At 45.0% G+C, this 22,677-nt stretch overlaps 1 protein-coding gene across 1 annotated transcript; it reads right to left on the bottom strand.

The window, feature by feature from the left end:
* Positions 1 to 1,794: 1,794 nt before the first annotated feature.
* On the bottom strand, positions 1,795 to 21,324 carry LOC128125485 (cytochrome P450 2B1-like). The gene is made up of 9 exons (XM_052762934.1): positions 21,119 to 21,324; positions 18,996 to 19,158; positions 18,725 to 18,874; positions 11,400 to 11,560; positions 9,949 to 10,125; positions 9,359 to 9,500; positions 7,203 to 7,390; positions 6,893 to 7,034; positions 1,795 to 2,236 (listed from the first exon to the last, which is right to left on the bottom strand). The coding sequence occupies exons 1-9, from the start codon at positions 21,293 to 21,295 to the stop codon at positions 2,055 to 2,057; spliced, it is 1,482 nt and encodes a 493-aa protein (XP_052618894.1). The 5' UTR covers positions 21,296 to 21,324; the 3' UTR covers positions 1,795 to 2,054.
* Between the last annotated feature and the right edge of the window lie 1,353 nt (positions 21,325 to 22,677).

Raw genomic sequence — 22,677 nt, 5'->3', positions numbered from 1 at the left:
GACAGTATCTCCATATTCCCCTCCTGGCTACAAGGCAGAGCCCAGACTTAACAAGCTGACCCTGGTGATGGGTCCTTCCTCTCACTGGATCACACTCTCAATTGTTGTCTGGGTCTCATCATGGAAAAATCCAAATTTGAGTTCTGTGGTTTCATGCGACCATCTCTCATGTCTCTTTCTTTAAGGCCATGGTCCGAGATTTTCTGAGAACCTTCTCACCTTTGGATTTTATGAGACTCACAGGCGCCACACATGAAGATTTTGCTCTTCAGGATGGAGACCACACTATGTCTACCAGAACCTAAGTCCTTAGCTACCTTCCCACTCTTTCTCCTCATCACAATCCTAGAAGCTTCTCTAGAGCCACAGCACAGCTGGAAGAGAATTACCAACGTACTTTTTATATGCCTGTTGAACCATGGACTTGCAACTCTTTGCTGCCTGTGAGCATCACTTCCTTCTTCCCACCTCCTACCTCCTCATCCTGACATCCTCCAAATCTCACCCCTTGGAAGGATTTGAGTAGCTCCTGGGTCTGTTTGCAAAATATTCTCCAGCAAAGGCAGAAAAGAGACAGCCCTTGAGCTGGAGCCACCCCAGATCCAGACTACAAGATTCAGGAGAAGCCAGAGTGCCATGGTCCTACCTTGGTATGTAAAACAGTCCCATTTTTCTTGAAGACAGACTGTTCTGTTTGTTGTCCTGTTTCTGTGGTTGGTGGAAGAGAGTGAACCAGGGATCTTCCTTGGCAAAGCTCCTGGTAACTCTCCCTAGGCTTCAGGGAGCTAGGTAACTAAGGCAGAAATTTAGAATCTCAGAGGTGAGTTGAGAGCTGCCTGCTGATTGGCCAAAGGCTGCCTAGAGACACCTTCCTAGGTGATGATGTTAAATAAATGACACTTCCCACAAACACCTGCTTGTCCCAGCAGTGCGGTGTGCAGAGGCTGAGTTTCAGGGGACACTGCTCAAAGGGTGGCTCCCAGACACTTCTGTCAGAAGGTGACAAGACAGCAAGAGCAGACGACTCAGAACTGGGTCAGTCTGGAGAGTTTGGGGACGAGGATTTACTCTGGTCATCTGAAGGGAGTGACAGATAACAGAGAGACGAGGTCTGGCTGCATATTGGGCAAGTTTATGGGGTGAATCATGTTGTGACATTGTTGAGTTGTTTATTTACTTATTTGTTACACTTCCATTATATTAAATGCCTGGCATTAGCCACTTGCTATTCAAGGTTCTCACACCAGAGCAGGCAACAGGTTGTCCCTTCACCAACCTGGCCTGGATGTGATGAAATTTCCAGCCAGAAGCCCTTCTGAAAAGAACTTTAGTTACCAGACAATCAAGATGTCACATGTAAAAGTAGCCAGGAGGTCAGGGGACTGTGCCTTGTGATGACTGCTCTTGAGTGTTGACTTGACTGCATCTGGCATCAACTAGACCCCAAGCTGCTGGGCATGCTCTGAGGGATTTCTTATCAGATTCTTAGAATCAGGAAGACCCACCCTAAATCAGGACCACTCCTTCTGCTGGTAGAACACATGAAAGAAGGTAAATGTGCTTTTGGGTGAGAAAGATCATGAGAGAAGTCCACGAAGGTTTGTGACTCTGGCCTGCAAAGCACAGGGACCTTGAAAATATTGTGTGAAATAAAAGACACCAGACGCAAAAGATCACACACCATGTGATTCTATTGACATTAACCATGCATATTAGGCAAATCTATAGACACAGAATTCAGATCATATACAGAGTCCATCACTGTAGATTATGGATCACCAGGAGCTCTGCCATAAGGGGACTGTGGCTGTTGGGATTGATTCAGTATGAGATGTGGCCTCCTGAAATCTCTCTGCTCACACATCAAGAAAGGCACCTGATTGATTTCACCAGTTCCATTCACCGGGCAGAAGAACACACCTCCAACTTTGCAGAAGCTACAGGAAGGAGGAAGGAGGCAGTGACCCAGGGCCTGGTTTCCATCAGGTCTCTCAGAGGCAGAAAGATGGGGCCATTCTCAACAGGAGAGGAGACACCTGGCCACCTCATCCCAGTCAGCGGGCTAAGAAGCAGATCTGGTATGTTGGAGGCATTTTACCAAAGCCACTCTCCTTGGGACTGAGGTCAATGTCCTCAGGAGCCATGGGACTGGACACGGAGAAGTTCTGGAGGATGGTGGTGAAGAACAGAAACAACTCATTGCGGGCAACGCCTTCACCAACACAAATTCGCTTTCCTGTGGGCACAGAGGATGAGCCATGTGAGCCCCAGGGCAGTATACAGCTTTCAGACTCTCCCATCCCATAACCCAGACAACCCTGCACATTGCAAAGAATAAGAATGAGTTTGACCTTTAACCTGCAATTTGAAAACATTAAGAGATTACCAAAACCTTAAAGAATTGGTTCAAGGGCCCATGAGACTTCTTAGCATGGAAAGTAGCCTGCCGTCAGTCCTAAGGACATGAGTTCAAACCCCTGGACCCACATGCTGGAAGGAGAGAACCAACCCCCAAAGTCTATCCTTTGACATAAATACATACACGCCCACCATAGCACATGTATATGCACGGAAACATTTATACAATAAATCAATCATAATGCAAGAAAAACTGTTGTTTGATGTCTCTTGGTCACATCTGACAGATTTCTAGCTTTTGTTAGATTACCAGAGTCCTTTTTTCCAGAATGGTAAGAACCCACTTAGGATAGTAGTATGTGTACACATGTATAATGTAACATCTTTAGTGTTCCTTCCTTTCTCATGTGAGGGATTGGTACCCATTTCATAGGACTGCCCTGAGGGTGAAGGCACTGTTTACAAAGAATGTTGGGTTAACAACTAGATGGTGTTAAGGGTCCTGTATGATCCAGACATGGAGGCACATGTGTGCAAGTGCAGCATTTGGGAAACTGAGGCAGGAAGATGATGGGCTGCAGAGCAAAACCTCTGTCTCTCTTTCTCTGTCCTCTCTGTCTCTCGTCCCCACACCCCTCCTTTTCTCTTTCCCTCTCTCCCCTTTGCTTCTTCAGCTTGAGATCAAAGAAATTCAACAAGTTCACAAACACAACTGTTCATACAATTGAGAATGGGCCGGGGCACATGATAAGGATTCTATGGCACCCACTGGATTCTCAGAGACATAAGGTTTGTCACCTCAGGCATGGAGCACCACAGAACAATGGGAGCCTGAAAGACCAGGCAGAGGCTCCACCACTTGCCCTGTACCTCAGAGATTCTTAATCTGCAACTGACCACCTCAGGCTTCAAGGTGGAGGAGGGATTTCCCAGAAATCCCTGTGCACCCCAGTTGCTGGGAAATTGTGCCTGTGTGGGAGTATTTAAGGAAAGCACCATATCCCATTGGGCACCGCCTTTCCAGAATTTAGGAGACATGAGCTTAGAAATTCATGGAGTACCTCTATAAGATGGTTCTCCTAGAACTCATTTTATGATCCAGATTTTTTCAGAACAGCTGATCTCACTCTCAACTCAATGTCCCCATGCTTGGAGCTGGACATTTGGAACTGTTCATGTCTCTTTGGCTCTAACACTTTTTGGCTTTCTCTGTCTCTGTCTCTCTCTGTCTCTCTGTATCTCTGTCTCTGTCTCTGTCTCTGTCTCTCTCTCTCTCTCTCTCTCCCTCTCTCTCTCTCCTTTCGTCCATTGGTGGACTACCTGAACCTGTTCCTATCACCTCTATTAGTCTTTTGATTTATTCCACCTACTTGTGTCTTTCTAAATTCCCTAGATACCACCTTAGCCCCTCCCCTTTCTGTCTAAGGACACCTTGTCATGTGTTCCTTCTGTGTCTTCCCTCGTGTTCCTTTGTCTATTAAGTTGTGTCTCCTGCCCTTCCTTCTCTCTCTCCTTCCTCTCTTCCTGTCTTCCCCTTCACCTCTGGTTCCTCACCCTTCCTTCTCTCCCTCTTCCTCTCTTCCTGTCTTACTCCCTCATCTCTGGTTCCTCACCCTTCCTTCTCTCCCTCTTCCTCTCTTCCTGTCTTACTCCCTCATCTCTGGTTCCTCACCCTTCCTTCTCTCCCTCTTCCTCTCTTCCTGTCTTACCCCTCACCTCTGGTTCCTCACCCTTCCTTCTCTCCCTCTTCCTCTCTTCCTGTCTTACTCCCTCATCTCTGGTTCCTCACCCTTCCTTCTCTCCTCTTCCTCTCTTTGGGTCTTCCCCCTTCACCTCTGGTTCCTCACACTTCTTCGCTGTCTCATGTCCACTCTGAATGCTTCCACATATCTCTTCCTATTGCAGCTTCCTTGTGTCCTCTGTGTGCCTCTCTTTATTGGGATCTGTTACAGCATCCTTACCACTGTACTGTTTATTTGCCTCTGTCCCTTTTCTCCACATCCCTGCCTTTCTAGACTTGGGACTGTTACATGGACAGTTCAGGAACTGGGCTGAGACCAGGGTCACTGAAGTCACTTGGACACTCAAGACTTGACACTTCTTAGTTGACAAATGGCTCAGCAGGAGAGAACTTGCCTAAAATTATTCAGCCAGGGGATGAGAACAGAGAAGCTCCACAGGAAAGCATCTTCTAGAATGCACCATGGAGAGGTTGGAGGTATGGGCTATTTCATAGAGAACTTGCTTAACACACACTCAGCACTAGGTCCTATCCCTAGCATGACATGGAGGGGGGTACAACGAAAGGCTAAGGAATTGTTTCTAGAATGCCCCTTTCTCCAAAAGATAAAAACCCAAACACAAAGTTTCCATGTTTATATCCCATAGAGTCCATTAAATTGAATTAAATTTGGCTGGAGGCACCTTCTGTATGTAACAAAAAAACCAAACACAAGAGGCAACTGAATTAATCGACAACTTTAGATTATATCTTCCAATGATGTAGAAGTCTCAGTCTCTCATAGCAGCTGACCTACCCCAGGCTGCCAACTATTCCAGCATGGCCAAGTAAGGCAAAAGCAGAGCTGGCACCAATCAAGCTGTGTGTCCATGCATAGCTCCCTATTTTCTGTAGAAACCATGGAATGACTCTGATTGGTGCTGTAACTCTGAGCTTTCTTTGGTTCAGGATATTATCCATCATGGATGGTTTCTTTGCTCAAATACATGCTAGTAATTTTCCTTTCTCATACAATTTAACAAGACAAAGAGTATTTAATGCAAATAGACAACTGTGCCAGCACATGTCCCATCTCCCCAGTGCTCACAGATAAATGTCACCCTAGCCCCAAGACCCTACCAAGCTCATGGCATCCATAGATGATGTCATTTGTTCTTGCTGTTATTTCTTAAGCAAATGAATTTGCACTCTCTGCTAACCCACAAGCAACTCCTGCCAGGTAGGAGGTCGGTTGACTGCAGATCTTCACCTCTTCTTCGGTTCCCCAAGACCTAATCCCCAGCCTTCATCCCAACTTTGCATCCTTCCCGGCCCCCCTTCTTCCTTCCCCTGTGGATCCCCCAGATCTTCCCCAGAAGACACTCCTTACTAACCCAAAGACCATTCCTGCCAAGGAAGCAGGTAGACTGACAAAGGATCCCCACCTCTCCTTCTGCTCCTCCAGTTCCACCCACGTCCCGGTCTCACCCTCAGAGGGGATGGAGGACACCAGAAGAGCAAGGCCCTCTGAATCAACTGAGCAAAGCTCATATGAATTCACAGACTGAGCCAGCATGCACAGAGCCTGCACAGTTCTGCACCAGGTCCTCTGGGCATGCATTATAGCTTTCAGTTGAGTGTTGCATGGGATTCCTGGGTGTGTGAACGAGTGGGTCTCTGATTCTAGTGCCTACTCTTGGGCTCTTTTCCTTCTGTGGGTTTGCACTGTACAATCTTCCATGTGATGGTTTTTGTTTTATCTTATATTTTATTCTGTCATATTTGTTTGTTATCTCTTAGAAGCCTGTTCTTTTCTAATGAGTGGCAGAAATAGGGTGGATCAGGAGGGTTGGGGAGGTGGGGAGGGAATGAGAGGAGTAGAGGGAGGGGAAACTGAAATCAGTATATATTGTATGAGAAAAGAATCTACTTTTAAAAAGGGATAAAAAAGAAAAAATAATAAACAGAAGTCTAACAGGAAAAGCAACTCTATTGAAAGATTTGATGCAACTGAAAGGGAACCGATAAATTATGTTGATCGTCATACTCTCTAAAGTAGAGACACTGTCTTCTTGTCTTTTGACGACTTTGCATGGGACTTACTGCATTGGCCTTAAAGATGTCTTGAACATCTTGCCATGGGAATATCTGCACTCCCATCCCCATTATTAGTTAATCTGTTATTTATTGTAGGGAGCAGCAGTAGAAGCCTGGTTTTGCACTTAGCACATTTTGTTCTCTGTAAAATTTGCTTAAGTTTAGAGGCTTTTAAATACCTCTCCAATATCCTCCAGACTAGGTGAGGGAGACCAGCTCCCTCTTATTTCCCCAGGGTACTCTTGAGCAAGGAGAAATGAGGAAATTTTAGATACAAGTATAGAGAAAGACAGAGAGAGATAGACAACATAGGATAGCCTCGGGAGGGCCTGGGTTCAAACCCACCAGCCTCTTCTGTCTCTACTAAAGGGATTTTTAAAGGAAGGCCAAGGGTTGGAGCAAAAGACCTCCCCACAGCACAGCCAAGTGCAGACCATCCCAGTCACCTGGTGACCATGCACATGGTCCAGGTATCCCCTAATGCAGCCCTGTTGTGTAAAGCAAGCTCAGATCTCACCAGGAAACCTTTGTGGGGTACACAACCAGTATGCTCTCTTAGTTCAAGATTCCCCTGGTGGGACTGTAGCCAGGGTGAATGGAATGTTTCAGGCAAAGCAGCTGTAACAGACACAGTAAACATGGACCTAGACCTGTCTGTGTCCAGAAGAATGAGCCTGCCCTCTAGTGTCCAGGAAAGGAAGCACAAATGGATCTCACCTATAGAGAAGGGCATAAAAGCTTCATTTTTCTTCAGAGCCCCATTGGCATCCAGGAAGTGGTCAGGATTGAAGGTGTCTGGTTGTTCAAAGTATCGTGGATCATGGAGAGCTGAACTCAGGATGGGGTACACTTCAGTGTTCTAGGAGACATTATGAGACACAACGATATTAGTATACCCTGACGCCCATTTGCAGACACTCTGTCCCTGAGAAACAGAATTTAGGAAACCACAAACAGACTGAAGTTAGCGATTAGGAAGATGAAGGGTGATCATGGAGTAGAGATGTGGAATGGCAGCTGGTCTCACCTTGGGGAGTAGGTACCCTTGGAACAAAGTGTCTTTGGTGACCCTGTGTGGCACACCAATTGGGATTAGATCTGAAAATCTCTGAATCTCATTGATGACAGCCTCAGTGTAAGGCATTTTCGCGCGGTCCTCCAGGGTTGGGAGTCGATGTGATCCAATCACCTGAAAGATCTCCTTTTGGACTTTCTCTGCACAGAAGAGGGAGACAACAGATGATGCCCACCTCCCTATAATGCAGGCAATGCACAGTGACCCTGTTTTCTGCCAGCTAGCAGCCTAGGAACAGTGCAGAGCCAAGAGTCTCTATGAGAAAGACACAGTGCACTCTTGGACATGCACACCTAGGCTTCTCTCAGGCACCTGTCTCTCCAGCCACACTTAGAGTTATATAAGAGTCCCTCTCAAAAGCTCCAACCTTGCTTGTAAATAGAAAAAGGGAAAACCTACAGCAAAGTGCTGTTTCATCTATCAATGTGGAGTGAGGGCTGGATGGGGAGATGGTAAGAATTCCCTCCTTTTGAAATATATATAATGTTATAAATTGTGTTCCTGCATAACACACACACACACACACACACACACACACACACAAGGAGAGACAGATAGACAGACAGACATCCTAGCATAGAATTTATGTTTAAAAATCCAGGGGGCTCATTGTTTAAGAGCACTGGTCATTATATCTGAGGACCCAGGTTCAATTTCCAGCACCCACATGGTGACTCACACTGTCTGTGACTCCAGGTTCAAAATATTCAACACCTTCACACAGACATATATACAGGAAAAACAACAATTTCCATTAGTGAAATAAACTTTAAAATTCAGGCTAAGAATCTAAGGCTGTATCTTTAGAAATAGAAGGAAGCAAATTAATCTGTGTATAACTCAATAGAAAATATGAATACATGAGTGAACACGTTGGCCAGTAAAATGGTTCAACCAGTAAATGTTCTTGACTTGCATCCTGACAGCCTGATTTTGACTCGCAGAACCCATGTGAAGGTGTAGGAGAGGCCCAACTACACAGAGTTGTCCTTCCACCGTCACACATGAGCTGTGGCAGGCAAACTCACAGTAACAGCAAATCATTTGTGAATTTTTAGAATTTGAGTGTTTAAGTCAACCAAGCAATGGATGAGTCAGTTATAGAAATGAAATATTGCTGAGTGAATTAAATGAGCATGCTAAACACTGGATATATGTATTCCACTTTTGACTCTTTATATTAATATATTAGTGATTCAATAAATGATCATACACAAATAAACCAATGAACACAACTAGCCAATAATCAAGTGAATGTATAAATACTACTTTTCACTCATAATACTAAACAATTAATGAATCAATAAATGATTCCTACATAAATAAATCAACAAACACAACTACCCAATAATCAAGCAAATGTTAGATATAACAAAGGAACATGTGAATGAATGAATGAATGAATGAGTAAATATAAGAATAAACAGGAAGGTGTGTTGAAGAATAAAAATTCATAGATAAATGAGTAAGTTATTAAACAAATACATGGAGGAATGGATGGACACATGTAGGGTGAATTCAAAGGTCAGTTGGTATGATTAAGGAATGAAAATATTTGTATATGAATGGACCAATGAATCAATGACAGACAGCTCACTCATAAAATTCATGAGTTGATTAATCAAAATAAACGAATGAAATATTTGTCATTGGGTGAAGCAGAATCTAGGATTAATAATCTATGGATATAGAAAAGATGGGCAGATGACTATGTGAGTATGTGAATAGGTGTGTATCTGGATGGACAGAAAAATAGACAAATGGATGGGTGGGTACTAGATGAATGGGTAAATAAATAGAATGGGTAAATGGGTGCGCATGTGAATGGACAGTAAGATGAGTGAATGGATGGATGTAAAGTCATAAGGAAAGAAGGGAGGAAGGATGGAAGGATAAATGGACAGATTGATAATTCAACCTTTAAGTGATAACAGAAAATGGGCCAGCTGAGTGTTCATTCACACACTACCCACAGCACTGTACTAGTTTAGAGGTAGACCAAAGCCTTCAGAACTCCAGATGTTAGAGGTCTATGTCTCTCTCATCCACACAAGCCTCCACAGCCAAAAGGAGCTAGAAGATCCCTCAACCAGCCTCCTGTGGCACACCTGCAACATGGGGGTATTTGAGCATGAGCAGGAAACCATAGCGGAGCGTGGTGCTGCTGCTCTCAGTGCCAGCAAAGAAGAGAGACAGCACGGAGATCATGAGGTTCTGGTGATGGAACTCCGTGTGTTGGTTGGACTTCTCCTGGTTCCAGATGGAAGAGAGAAGGGAGGGTCAGGGGTGATTGGGTCCTCACAGGGAAATGCTCACACATCCTGGGAACTGACCTTCTGTCTCACACTGTATAGACCGCATTACCAGTCTCAATCCTCAACATTGTCATTGGCTCTCTGTTCTGTCTTCTTCCCTCTCGACTTTGCTCTCTGGTATTTATCATGATTTTCCCCCCAGGCTCTCTCTTCCTCTGAGCTCTTTTCTGCTTTTTGCCCCTTGCCCTGTGTTTCTTCCACAGCCTTCTTCCTCCCTATTTCTTTTTCTCCTCCCTTTCTCTAGTCTTCAATTTCTAGATTCTTCTGCATCTCCTCTACTCCACTTCCTATCTCTCCTCCCCATCCTCTGCCCCCCTTTTCCTCGGCTCACATCCCCAGCCTTCACTCTCACCCATCACTTCTCTCATTCTTGCAGGACTTACCTTCTCCATGCGTAGAAGGTAGGTATCGATGAAGTCTCTTGGATTGCTGGGGTCCAAGGTTGCCCTGTGCTTCTCCACACTCTGGCCAATGTAGGCGAGGACTTCCTGCAGGTTTTTGAAGATTTGCTTGTGGACACCAGGAAAGTACTTCAGGAAGCCAGAAAAGAGTTCAAACACCTGCAAGAAAGGAGGACCCAGAGGTCACCTTAAGCTATCTGGTCACAAGAAGTGGACAGTGCTCTAACTTAGTCACTGTTCTATTGCTATGAAGAGACACCATGACCAAGGCAATTATACAAAAAAAGTATTTTTGAGGGCTTTCCTACTATTTCAGAAGGTTAGTCCATTGGCATCATGGCAGGAACCATGGCAGCATGAAGACAGGCATGTGCCTGAGAGCTGACATCATGATATACAGGCAGACAGGCATGTGCCTGAGAGCTGACATCATGATATACAGGCAGACAGGCATGTGCCTGAGAGCTGACATCATGATATACAGGCAGACAGGCATGTGCCTAAGAGCTGACATCATGATATACAGGCAGACAGGCATGTGCCTGAGACATGAAATCATGATATAGAGGAAGAAAGGCAGAACTAGAGGGAACACTGGGCCTTGCAAGGCCATTTGGGAACTTCAAAGTTCACCCCTATCAACACATCTCCTGCAACAAGGCCCAGATCCTAATCCTTCCAAACAGCTCTTCATCTAGGACTCAAGCATGCAAATCCACCAGTCTATGTGGGCCAATCTCATTCCAACCACCACATGCTCCCAGGATGACCATATATTTTATGAAGAAAAACAAAACACATACACAGACACACACACACACACATACACACACACACACACAAACACACACACACCTCGTATGTGTACACTATACACAGGCATGCTTTTGAACTTTATCTCTAAATCTGTCTCTATGCCTCTCCTTGCATTCTCTGTGTCTCCTTTTTCCTCTCCTCTGCTCTCTGTCCCAATATCTTGTGCTGAATTATCATTGTTTCTATAAATTTGGGAGTTTTGCTTTATGGACACAAGGTCTCATGCATGCCAGACTAGCCTTAAACTCAATAAGTAGCTAAGAATCACCCTAAATTTATCATCTCCATGCCTTCATGTGCAGGAATGGCATGGGTGGTGTACAACCATACCCAGGATACACAGTCTGGGCCTCAGGCATGAAAACCAAGTCTTCTTTCTACCCTCTGAGCTACAACTGCATCACCCACATCACCATTTTCTACATGTATCAATGGCTCTGTACTCCTGCATTTAGGTCTCTACCCTGCTTACCATCTCTCTCTCCCTCCTGCTCTCAACCTTCTTGGCTATCCATTTGTCTCTGCCTTTCTTACAGCCTTAAGACACTCCTTCTTTGCCCACAGACAAGCCTCTTCTATCCTCTGCCCTGGATGCTCCTCTGGTTCCATCCACTGACCTGGCTGGAGAATGTACTGATGAGAGAGAAGGTCTGAAAAAATAGGTCCAGCAGATGAAGGAACTGGCAGTCTTTGTAGTCAAAGCGCTCTCCAAAAACAATGAAGCAGATGATGTTGGCTGTGATGCACTGGAAGAGGAAGGTGGGGTCCATGGGGGCTCCTGGAGGAGGAAGAGGATGAGGGACAGGAAATATAGAACAAAGGGACATTTGGCTTCAGCCCCATCTCTGTGAGGCTGCCCCCACCACTTACTACTCAAAGAATGGCAACAGCAGCTACCACATTTGCACGTGAATCTAGGCTCTTTATTCAGAGGTGTATGCCTCTTTTTATTTAACTTCGCTCAATATTGTACAGAATATGGGATGTTATTTGTGTACACAGAAAGGGAAGCTACCTTCACCAAGGCAACTCAGCTAATCATGGCTGGGATGAGGATGCAAGGATGGAGAAAAGATTATGTGTAGTCAGTCTCCACCCTGTACCTCCTCCCGGGACAACATTCTGACTCTGAGCTGATAGCTAACTCCTACTGGCAGCATTGGTTCAGAGAAGGATTCAGGGAATGCCCGTGTGAATTTACAAGTCCTGCACACTCCTCGCCCCTCTGACTTCTGGGCTCTGTGGTGTTCCAGAAGCCATCAGCACCTGCTGCCTGCTGCCTTGGTATGTCAGGTTCAGTCATGGACACTTGTGGTTGGAGGGTGTTGTCCGTCCAACAATATAGGGCCACCATTGCCCCTCCCCCTGGGGCTGGCTTGTCTGTGGTCTCTGATCCCATGTATATCTGCCAGTGGATGTGTCAGAGGAACAGCAGGGTGGCAACTGAAGCTCAAGGTGTTGGAGTCTTTGTTCTCTTAGCCTATCACCCCAGCCTCTAGGCTTTAGGCCCAATGGCACAACCTGGGCCCCCATACCCCACACATTGAAGTCAAAGCTGCTGACCAGCCGGCAGGACTTCTACAGGCAGGCTGGACCACCACCATCCCCCACCAAACCCTGGAACCTATAAACCCCACCCCATCCCACAAACCCACCCATCCTCCAAGACTGCAGAAGGTCCTGGACATATGTAATGCAGACACTAAGAGACAACAGAGGCCAGCCTAGACTAATATACCCAGTAACACTTTCAATCACCATTGATAGAGTGAAAAGACAATGCAAGACAAAACCAGATTTAAACAATACCCATCCACAAATACAGCCCTACAGAAAGCACTAAAAGGAAAAATCAAACCTAAGGAAGTCAGATGCACCCAACGTTCTGCATGTTGTTCCTCATAATAGAAATAGCAGAAGCTTTACTGAACTCCTTTTATGAGGCTACAGTTACTCTGATACACAAGCCACACAAATAGGCAACAAAGAAAGAGAATTACAGACTAATCTCCCTCATGAACATTGATGCAAAAATACTCAACAAAATACTGGCAAACAAAATCCAAGAATACATCAAAAAAATTATCCACCATGACCAAGTAGGCTTCATCACAGGGATGCAAGGATGGTTCAACATATGAAAATCTGTCAATGTTATACACCCTATAAACAAACAGAAAGAAAAAACACATGATCATCTCATTAGATGCTGGAAAACCTTTGACAAAATCCAACATCCCATCATGATAAAGGTTCTAGAGAGATCAGTAATACAAGGAACATACCTAAACATAATAAAGGCAATTTACAGCAAGTCAACAGCCAACATGAAATTAAATGGCGAGAAACTCAAAGCAATGTCACTAAAATCAGGAACCCACTCTCCCCATATTTGTTAAATATAGTACCTGAAGTTCTAGCTAGAGCAATAAGACAACAAAAATAGGACAAGGGGATAAAAGTTGAAAGGAAGAAGTCAAACCTTCACTATTTGCAGGTGACCAAAAAAAGTTCTACCAGAGAACTCCTACAGCTGATAAACACCATCAGGTACAAGATTAATTGTAATCAGGATACAAGATGAACTAAAAAATATCTGTAGACCTCCTATATACAAGTGATAAATGGGCTGAGAACAAAATCAGAGAAACACCACCCTTTACAATAGCCACAAATAATATAAAATACCTTGAGGTAACTCTAACTAAGCAAGTGAAAGACCTGTATGATAAGAACTTTAAGTCTCTGAAGAAAGAAGTTGAAGAAGATATCAGAAAATGGAAAGATTTCTGATGCTCATAGATAGGTAGGATTAACATGATAAAAATGGTAATCTTATCAAATCAATCTACAGATTCAATGCAATCCCCATCAAAATCCCAACACAATTCTTCACAGACCTGGAAAGAACAATCCTCAACTTCATATGGAAAAAAAAAAAACAGGATACCTAAACTATCCTGTACAATAAAGCCACCTCTGGAGGCATCACCATCCCTGACCTCAAGCTCTACTATAGAGCTATAGAAATAAAAACAGCTTGGTATTGGCATGAAAACTGATGTGTTGACCAATGTAATTGAATTGAAGACACTGGCTTTAACCCACACACCTATGAACACCTGATTTTTTTTTACGAAGTTTCCAAAACTGTACCATGGAAAATAGAAAGCATCTTCAACAAATGGTGCTGTCATAACAGGATGTCAATGTGCAGAAGATTTCAAATAGATCCATATCTATCACCACCCACAAAAATCAAGTCCAAGTGGATCAAGGATTCAATATAAAACCAGTTACACTGAACCTGATAGAAGAGAAATAAGGAAGTAGTCTTGAATGCATTGGCACAGGAGAAGAATTCCTAAATATAACACCAGTAGCACAGGCACTGAGAACAACAATTAATAAATGGGACTTCTTGAAACTGAGAAGTTTCTGTAAGGCAAAGGACACAGTAAATAAGACAAAAAGACACACTAAAGAATGGGAAAATATCTTCACCAACCCCACATCTGACAGAGGGCTGATCTCCAAAATATACAAAGAATTCAAGAAACTAGACATCAAAATAATGAACAATCCAATTGAAAAATGGGCTACTGAGCTAAACAGAATTCTCAACAGAAGAATATCAAATGGCGGAAAGACATATAAGGAATTGCTCAACATCCTTAGTCACCAGGGAAATACAGATCAAAACAACTCTGAGATACCATCTTACACCTGTCAGAATGGCTAAGATAAAAAACACTGAGGACAGCTTATGTGAAGGGGATGTGGAACAATGGGAACACTCCTCCACTGCTGGTGGGGGTGCAAACTTATATAGTCACTTTGGAAATCAGTATGGCAGTTTCTCAGAAAATTTGAAATCAATCTTCCTCAAGACTATGCTATACCACTCTTGGGCATATACCCAAGGAATGCTCAATCATACCACAAGGACACATGCTCAACTATATTCATAGCAGCATTGTTCATGGTAGCCAGAACCTGGAAACAACCTAGATGCCCCTCAAATGAAGAGTGGATTAAGAAAATGTGGTACATATACACAATGGAGTACTATTCAGCAGTGAAAACAATGACATCATGAAATTTGCAGGCAAATGGATGGAACTAGAAAATGTCATCCTAAGTAAGGTAACCCAGACTCAAAGGGACAAACATGGTATGTACTCACCGGTAATTGGATAGTAGATGTAAAGCAAAGGATAATCAGACTACAACTCACAGCTCCAGAGAAGCTAACTAACAAAGAAGACCCAAAGAGGGATGCATGGATTGGCCTGGGAAGGGGCAATAGATGAGATCTCCATGAGTAAATTGGGGATGATGGATGTGCAATGGAGGGTAGGGGATGGGGGATGAGAACATAAGAGAATGGAATGGAGTGGGAGAGCAATGAAAGAGATACCATTATAAAGGGAGACATCATAGGAATAGGGAAAAACCAGGTGTTAGGGAAGTTCCCAGGAATCCCCAAGGATGACCTCACCTTAGACCACTAGCAATAGTGGAGAGGTGGCCTAAACTGGAATACTCCAGTAATCAGATCAGTAAATACCCTAACTGTCATCATAGAGACTTTCTCCAGTAACTAATGGAAGCAGATGCAGAGATCCATAGCCAAACACCAGGCTGAGCTGCAGGAGTCCAGTCAAAAAAAGAGAAGAGGGATTCTATGAGCAAAGGCATCAAGATCATGATTGGAAAACCTGCAGAGACAACCAAACCAAACTAGTGGGAACTTATGAAATTTAGTTCAACAGTTGTGTAGCCTGCATGGGACTAGACTAGTCCCTCTGCATAGTGAGACAATTGTGTGGCTTGACCTGCTTAAGGGCCCCCCTGACAGTAGGATCAGAATCCATCCCTGGTGCATGAGCAGGCTTTTTGGAGCCCACTACTTCTGATGGCACACCTCACACAGCTGTCCCTTGAGGCAGAGGGAGGAACTTGGACCTGCCTCTACAAAATGTTCCTCCCCATGGGAGGCCTTACATTCTTGTAGGAGGGAATAGGGAGTGGGTTGGGAGAGAGAGGCTGGAGAGGCAGGTGCTGTGGGATGTTCTGTATGGCAAATGTGTTGCTCTGATTGGTTGGTAAATAAAACACTAATTGGCCACTAGTCAGGCAGGAGGAAGTATAGGCGGGGCAAGGAGGAGAATAAAGCTGGAAAGGGAAGGCTGAGTCAGAGACACTGCCAGCTGCCATGATGACAAACAGCATGTGAAGATGCTGGTAAGCCACAAGCCACGTGGCAAGGTATAGATTTATGGAAATGGATTAATTTAAGCTGTAAGAACAGTTAGCAAGAAGCCTGGTACGGCCATACAGTTTGTAAGCAATATAAATCTCTGTGTTTACTTGGTTGGGTCTGAGTGGCTGTGGGACTGGCGGGTGAGAGAGATTTGTCCTGACTGTGGGCCCGGCAGGAAAACTCTAGCTACAGGCAGGAGGAGGGAAAAGGGGATCTATGATTGGAATGTGTAATGAATAAAAAATTTTCTTAATAAAAAAGTAAAAATAAATAAAAAAGTAATGGAGGTGCATATAACAGTCATGAGACTTAATACACCCTTGATATAAAGAACCTTAATGTTACAGAGTTAAACAGACAATTCTCAACAGAAGAATTTTAAATGGCCGAAAGACATTTAAGGAATTGCTTAACATCATTAGTCATCAAGGAAATGCAGATCAAAACAACTCTGAAATACCATCTTACACCTGTCAGAATGGCTAAGATAAAAAACACTGAACACAGCTTATGTGGAGAGGATGTGGAGCAAGGGGAACACTCCTCCACTGCTGGAGGGAGTGCAAACTTATACAGTCACTTTGGAAATCAGTATGGTGGTTTCTCAGAAAACTGGGAATCCATCTTCCTCAAGATCCAGCTATACCACACTTGGGCGTATGCCCAAGGAATGCTCAATCATACCACAAGGACACATGCTCAACTATGTTCATAGCAGCACTATTCATAATTGCCAGAACCTGGAAACCACCTAGATATCCTTCAACTGAAGAGTGGATAAATAAAATGTGGTACATATACACAATGGAGTACTATTCAGCAGTGAAAACAATGACATCATGAAATTTGCAGGCAAATGGATGGAACAATAAAATATCACCCTGAGTGAGGTAACCCAGACTGAAAAGGACAAACATGGCATGTACTCACTCATAAGTGGATACTAGATGTAAAACAAGGGATAATTAGACTGCAACCCACACCTCCAGGGAGACTAGCTAGCAGGGAGGATCCTAGGAAGGATGGATGGATTGCCCAGCAAAGGAGAAATAGATGTAATCTACATGAGTCAATTGGGGGTGAGGGGAGAAACAGAGGGAAAGGGATGGGGAATGAAAACATAGGGGAATGGGAGGTTTGAGCTGGAACAGGGACAGAGTGGGAGAGCAAGGAAAGAAATACCATGATAAATGAAGACATCATGGGAATTGGGAGAAATAGAGTTCTAGGAAGGTTCCCAGGAATCCACAAGGATGACCAAACATTAGACTACTGGCAAGAGTCAAGAGAGTGCTTGAACTGGCCTACTCTGGTGATCAAAGGGCTGAATACCCTGTCATCATAGAGCCCTCATCCAGTGACTGATGGAAGCAGATGCAGAGATCCATGGCCAGGTGCCAGGTCGAGTTCTAGGATGAAACAGAGGTCTAATAGATGAGACAGAGGAGGGATTCTCTGAGCAGGGGACATTGAGACCATGATGGGAAAAGTACAGAGACGACTAGCCAAACTAGTGGAAATGCATGAAATGTAGACTAATTGCTGAGGAGCCCCCATGGTACTGGACTAGGCCCTCTGGATAGGTGAGACAGTTTTTTAGCTTCAACTGTGTAGGGGGCCCCCAGAAAGTGGAATTGTGACCCATCCCTAGTGCATGAACAGGCATTTTTGAGCCTTGTGCCTATGGGGAGACACTTTGCCCAGCTTTGGTGCGGGGAAGAAGGGATTGGACCTGGCTCAACTGAATGTACCCAGCTCTGCTGACTCCCCATAAGAGACCTTGCCTAGGAGGAGGTGGAAATGGTGTGTGCATTGGGAGGGAAGAATGGGGGTGGGGAGGGCAGGGGAATCTGTGGTTGGTATATAAAATGAATAGAAAATCTCTTAATAAAAAAAAAGAACCTTAATGTCTCCAGAAATGACTCTGTGTTCAACTAAACTCAAACTCCCATCAGCCTTTGTGCTCACTGCTGCCCACCAGCACAATCACAAGGGAGAAAACACAGTTCCCTGCTTAGAACACATCTGCAGTTCCTCCTGCTCCCTTCTCTTTCATATCTAAGGTCTGCATTTATCTTTCATAAGACCATGGAGGGGGGGGCAACAACAAAGGTTAGCCAAATTGTCCTTCAACCCTTTATGCAGTAGAAGATGACCTTGGAAAATTCAGCCTCTTGCATCCACCTCTGAATTGCTGGGATTACAAACACGCATGACCACGTCCATGGTATATGGTGCTAGAAGCAACCTACACTCAGTGATAGCCACATCAAAGGCAGGGCCTCACAATGTAGATGGGAGTGGCCTTGGACTCATGTCCATCTTGCCTCACCTTCTAAGTTCTGAGAGGACAAGTGTGTACCAGTCATAAACAATTGACAAAGAAAATTAATTCATAGACTGATTTTCTGAAGAAACATGATCATCATGGTCAGTACATGTTTCTGAGTCATTGTGGACACAATATACCTCATGTTTCTTTCCCATTCTTGTATTTCTCTCTCTTTAAACCTCTGTCCATATTTCATCCTCCCCATACTCTGTGTGTATTTCTGTGTATGTGTATGTTCTCTGTCTGTCTGTTTCTTTACCCTTTAGTGTTTTTTTCTCTTCTTTGGCTGTGCACTCAGGTCTCTGTATCACCATCTTCCTTTATGCCCATTCTCAGAGACTCACCCTGGGATTTCTGCAGCTCCTCCACCAGGCATTGGGCCTCCTCCTTTATCCGTTCCTCCACACTCCGCTTCCCCATCCCAAAGTCCTTCATGGTGGCCACAGAGAATCTCCGAAGGGTCTTCCAGCGTTCCCCATTGGCAAAGATCAATCCTAAGACAGGAGAAGCATGGGTAGGATACACTGGAAGTTCAGAGAACCTGAGTCCTTCCCCACAGCTCAGATTCCACCATCCTGGACCACATCCTTCACTCCACTCTGTCCCATATCTCACCACATCCCTGTACAATTGGCTCAACCACAGCAACTGTCCCGCGACCAGAGAAAGCCTCAGCTTGGTCCACCAGAGCCTCCCTTATGGCCTCTGTCCCACACAGCACGACCACAGGCCTCGGTCCCAGGTACACTGTGAACACATCTCCATATTTTTCTCGAAGCTGCCAAGCATAAGGGCATGACGGCTGTGGTTAGTCCACACAGGTATTGTTGTTACACTGTGAAAACACTTAGGCACAAACTGGTCAATAGGCACCTCAACTTCTGGCAACCCTTCCTCTTCTGGGGACCTAAGATTGAAGGGTTAATTCCCCACATGGCCAGGGTCTGCACTGATTGGTTAGACTTCCTGATCAGTACAGCAGTACTGTAGAGTAGGGATGAAGGGCAACTCATGTTTATAACCCTGGCATTGTGGAGGTAGAGGCCAGAGAATCACTGGTCATCCTTGGCTACATATCTAATTGGAAGCCAGCCTGACCTACTTATGTTTTTAGACTGTGTCACAACATCGAATATTAAGCAACAATGAACTATCAATACACAGATAAGATCAAAGGTATTATATGAAACTTGGAGGATCATGAGTCGCCAAAGCTAAACAAAAATAAATGAGTACACAAATGATGCAGATGGATGATCTGATAACAACCAAGGGGTACCGGAAGTTGGGGTTGTTGCCACTAAATCAGCTCTCTAAATGGGAAGTGCAGCCAAGGATGCTAATTGATTATTAATAAACAAGTGGTAATTAAACATGATATCTCACTTTCAAGGATGGTAAAGATGGTGCCAGGCTCAGGTGCTTGGAGGGTCCATAGTATTTTTAACTGATAGGCACTCCCTACCTACCCCACCACCTGACCTGCCTCTTCTCCAGTTTGCTCCTGAACAAGGCAGGCTAATCCCTTGTGCTGGCAGAAGCAAATCGTTGCGACCACCTCAACCAGCAAGGAAGACACAACACCGAGCTCTTCTTTCTGCTGTTTATTCAGGAACCTTGAACAATCTTCTGACCCCGGGGAAAGCCAGCCCACGCCCTTTATAGCCACTGGGCAACCAACCCCGTAGTGCCACTTGGACAATGCCGATATGGTCAGACTCTACACCCAAGCCAGATTCTACACCCAAGCCAAATAAGGAGTTGTTTATCCCAGAGAACACCCGCCATCGGGAAGGCGGAAGCCGGACGCCGGCGCCATCTTTGAGGCGCGGCCTTGCACGGCTCTCTATAGTTCCCCCTTTTTTGTTTTAAGCAGCAGGAAAGAGCAGAGGTCTAATCTCTGCCAAAAACAACTTGGACATTGTACTGGTGTTAGTTCAGGTTTCATCCACCCAGAGAACACTTGACCCGTCCGATACCCTTTTTTGCAGAGGTGGGAATTAGGGTATCAACCCACATGCAATTAGACTTGCTCTTCTTGGGTTTTTCTAATACAGCTAGACCCAAGTGCAGTGCACTAGCCTCGCATCCTGCGTGGTCAAGCTTTTAATGCGGCCAGCCAGGCCTGGGGAGACTGTCCAGCCTCTATGGCTGTAAAGGCTTGGATAATCATGGCTGCATTGCGCTGCTGAGAAACCCTTAAATGAACAATGCACCACAGGCACATCAGGGAGACAAGTACCAGTAGGTACTTGTGAAGGCTGGTAAAGATGGTGCCAGGCTCAGCTGCTTGGAGGGTCCATAGTATTTATAACTGATAAGCACTCCCTACCTACCCCACCACCTGACCTGCCTCTTCTCCAGTTTGCTCCTGAACAAGGCAGGCTAATCCCTTGTGCTGGCAGAAGCAAACCTTATCTGTGGATGCCTCTAACATTTTTCTTTCTCTTCTGGAACAAAGAAGCACCAAAGAGGAAAATTAAAAACCTTTGCACACACCTCAACACCCCAACACCTTTCACACTCCAAGCACTGTAACCCACATGATTTTAACATAGTAAGGACTCAACTGTTGATCTGGGTACCATCCATCACCAATCAACACCTCACTTTTCACTTAGCGACCTTCCCACCTGAACTTTTTTGCCTGGAAAGAGTCCCTTGAATATCTTGCTGAATGATCTCCAGGAGCAAATATGGGGCTAAGACCATAGGGTACAGTGATGGACATGTCTCACCTGCATGAAGGAGTTGAGGAGGCCTCTTCTGTCCATCTGTAGTAGGTTCCCCAAGAGGGGTAGGGGACGTGGTCCTGGAGGGAGTTGACCATGAGCCTTTTTGTGTCCCCTGACCAGGAGTAGCAAAAAGCTGGTGAGAATAGTGAGGAGGAGCAGAACACTGGGATCCATGGTCATGGTCTGACCACTGTGGACTTCACTGTACACTCCAGCAAGGTTTTTTATGCTGAACCTGCCTCTCCAACCAGTTGAGCAACTTCAGCTGTTCCCGCCTCCGTTTTCATCATTGTCCAGGAGTGTGAGCAGCCATAGTTCCTGTTTGGGCTGCTGGTGACCTGCTCACTCTCTAGTCCATAGATGTTGGCAAGGACAATGAAACAGAACACAGGACAAAACATTGGGAGTAATGCATCTTGATTTCTGGGGGTGAGTGTGCACTTGTTAGCTCAGGTTTGTCTGTTAATTTACTCAGCCATGGACCTGTGTGTGCTGCATATGTGAAGGGATTTTTCTTATGTGAATGTGCATATGTGAGCTTTTGTGTGTGCCTCCAGATATGTTTTGTGTCTGTGATGGTGTATGCATGTGTGTGTGTGTGTGTGAGTGGATGTGTATTGGTTGGTTTTTCAAGACAGGATTTCTCTGTGTAGCTCTGGCTGTCCTGGAACTGATTCTGTAGACTATAGCAGCCTCCAACTCAGAAAACCTCCTCCTCCTGCCTCCTGAATATTGAGATTAAAGTGTGAGACAACACATGTGGTTCACAAGTACATCGCTGCATTGTGGGGCTCCTCTGTATGTTCTTAGTTTCAGGTGTGACTTGAGTGACAGGAGTAGAGGTGCATGGTAATGTGTGAATCTCTGTCTGTGTGTACATACACCAACCCCAGTGCCAGTGTGATTTCTCGAGAGTTGCCTTTCACTCTCTGGCCTGTGACAGCCACAGATGGCAGAAAATGCAGAAGTCCAGAGACCAGAGACACAGAAGTGAGCAGGCTCAGCAGTCAGGTGGAGAGGGAGGTGTCAGCCTGGCAGAAGAGCAGTTGGAGCCTCTGGGTCTCTGGTCACTGAGACTGATGACTGCCTCCTCCTCCTCCTCCTCCTCCTCCTCCTCCTCCTCCTCCTCCTCCTGTCTGGCCTTTCCCCTAACCCATCTCTCTCTCTCTCTCTCTCTCTCTCTCTCTCTCTCTCTCTCTCTCTCTCTCTCTCTCTCTCTCTCTCTAAGTTTTTCTGTCCCCTGTAGACTCTGACCTCAGTATCCTGAGACTCTCTTACTCTGTTTTCTCCTGAGGCAGAATACCAGAGACTGGGAAGTTATAATCAGTAGACATTTTAAATTTGTGCTTCTGGAAGCAGTTATTTCCAAGAACATCACACTGATGTCTGGTGAGGCATTTGCTGCTGCATTATAACATGACATGGGGCAATCAAGTGTGACTAAGACTGACAGAGCTAAAAAGGAGACTAAACACTCCTATAGAGGACCCACTCCTGTGATAATGACACCAATCCATTCACAAAGAATCATGGTTAGAGTGTAAAATATCTCCTGAGAATCC

Source organism: Peromyscus californicus, unplaced genomic scaffold (assembly GCF_007827085.1).
Source record: "Peromyscus californicus insignis strain IS unplaced genomic scaffold, ASM782708v3 Scaffold_4__1_contigs__length_199733344, whole genome shotgun sequence".
Taxonomy (NCBI): Eukaryota; Metazoa; Chordata; class Mammalia; order Rodentia; family Cricetidae; genus Peromyscus; species Peromyscus californicus.
Note: the sequence above shows the minus strand (reverse complement) of the source record. Positions and strands in the feature narration are given on the sequence as shown.

Coding starts and splice junctions, on each gene's coding strand:
- LOC128125485 (XM_052762934.1), bottom strand. CDS start 21,295: ATGACCATGGATCCCAGTGTTCTGCTCCTCCTCACTATTCTCACCAGC. Junction 9,501..9,948: donor ACCTTCTACGCATGGAGAAG/GTAAGTCCTGCA, acceptor ATCTGGAACCAG/GAGAAGTCCAACCAACACAC. Junction 7,391..9,358: donor CAAATACCCCCATGTTGCAG/GTGTGCCACAGG, acceptor TCTTCTGTGCAG/AGAAAGTCCAAAAGGAGATC.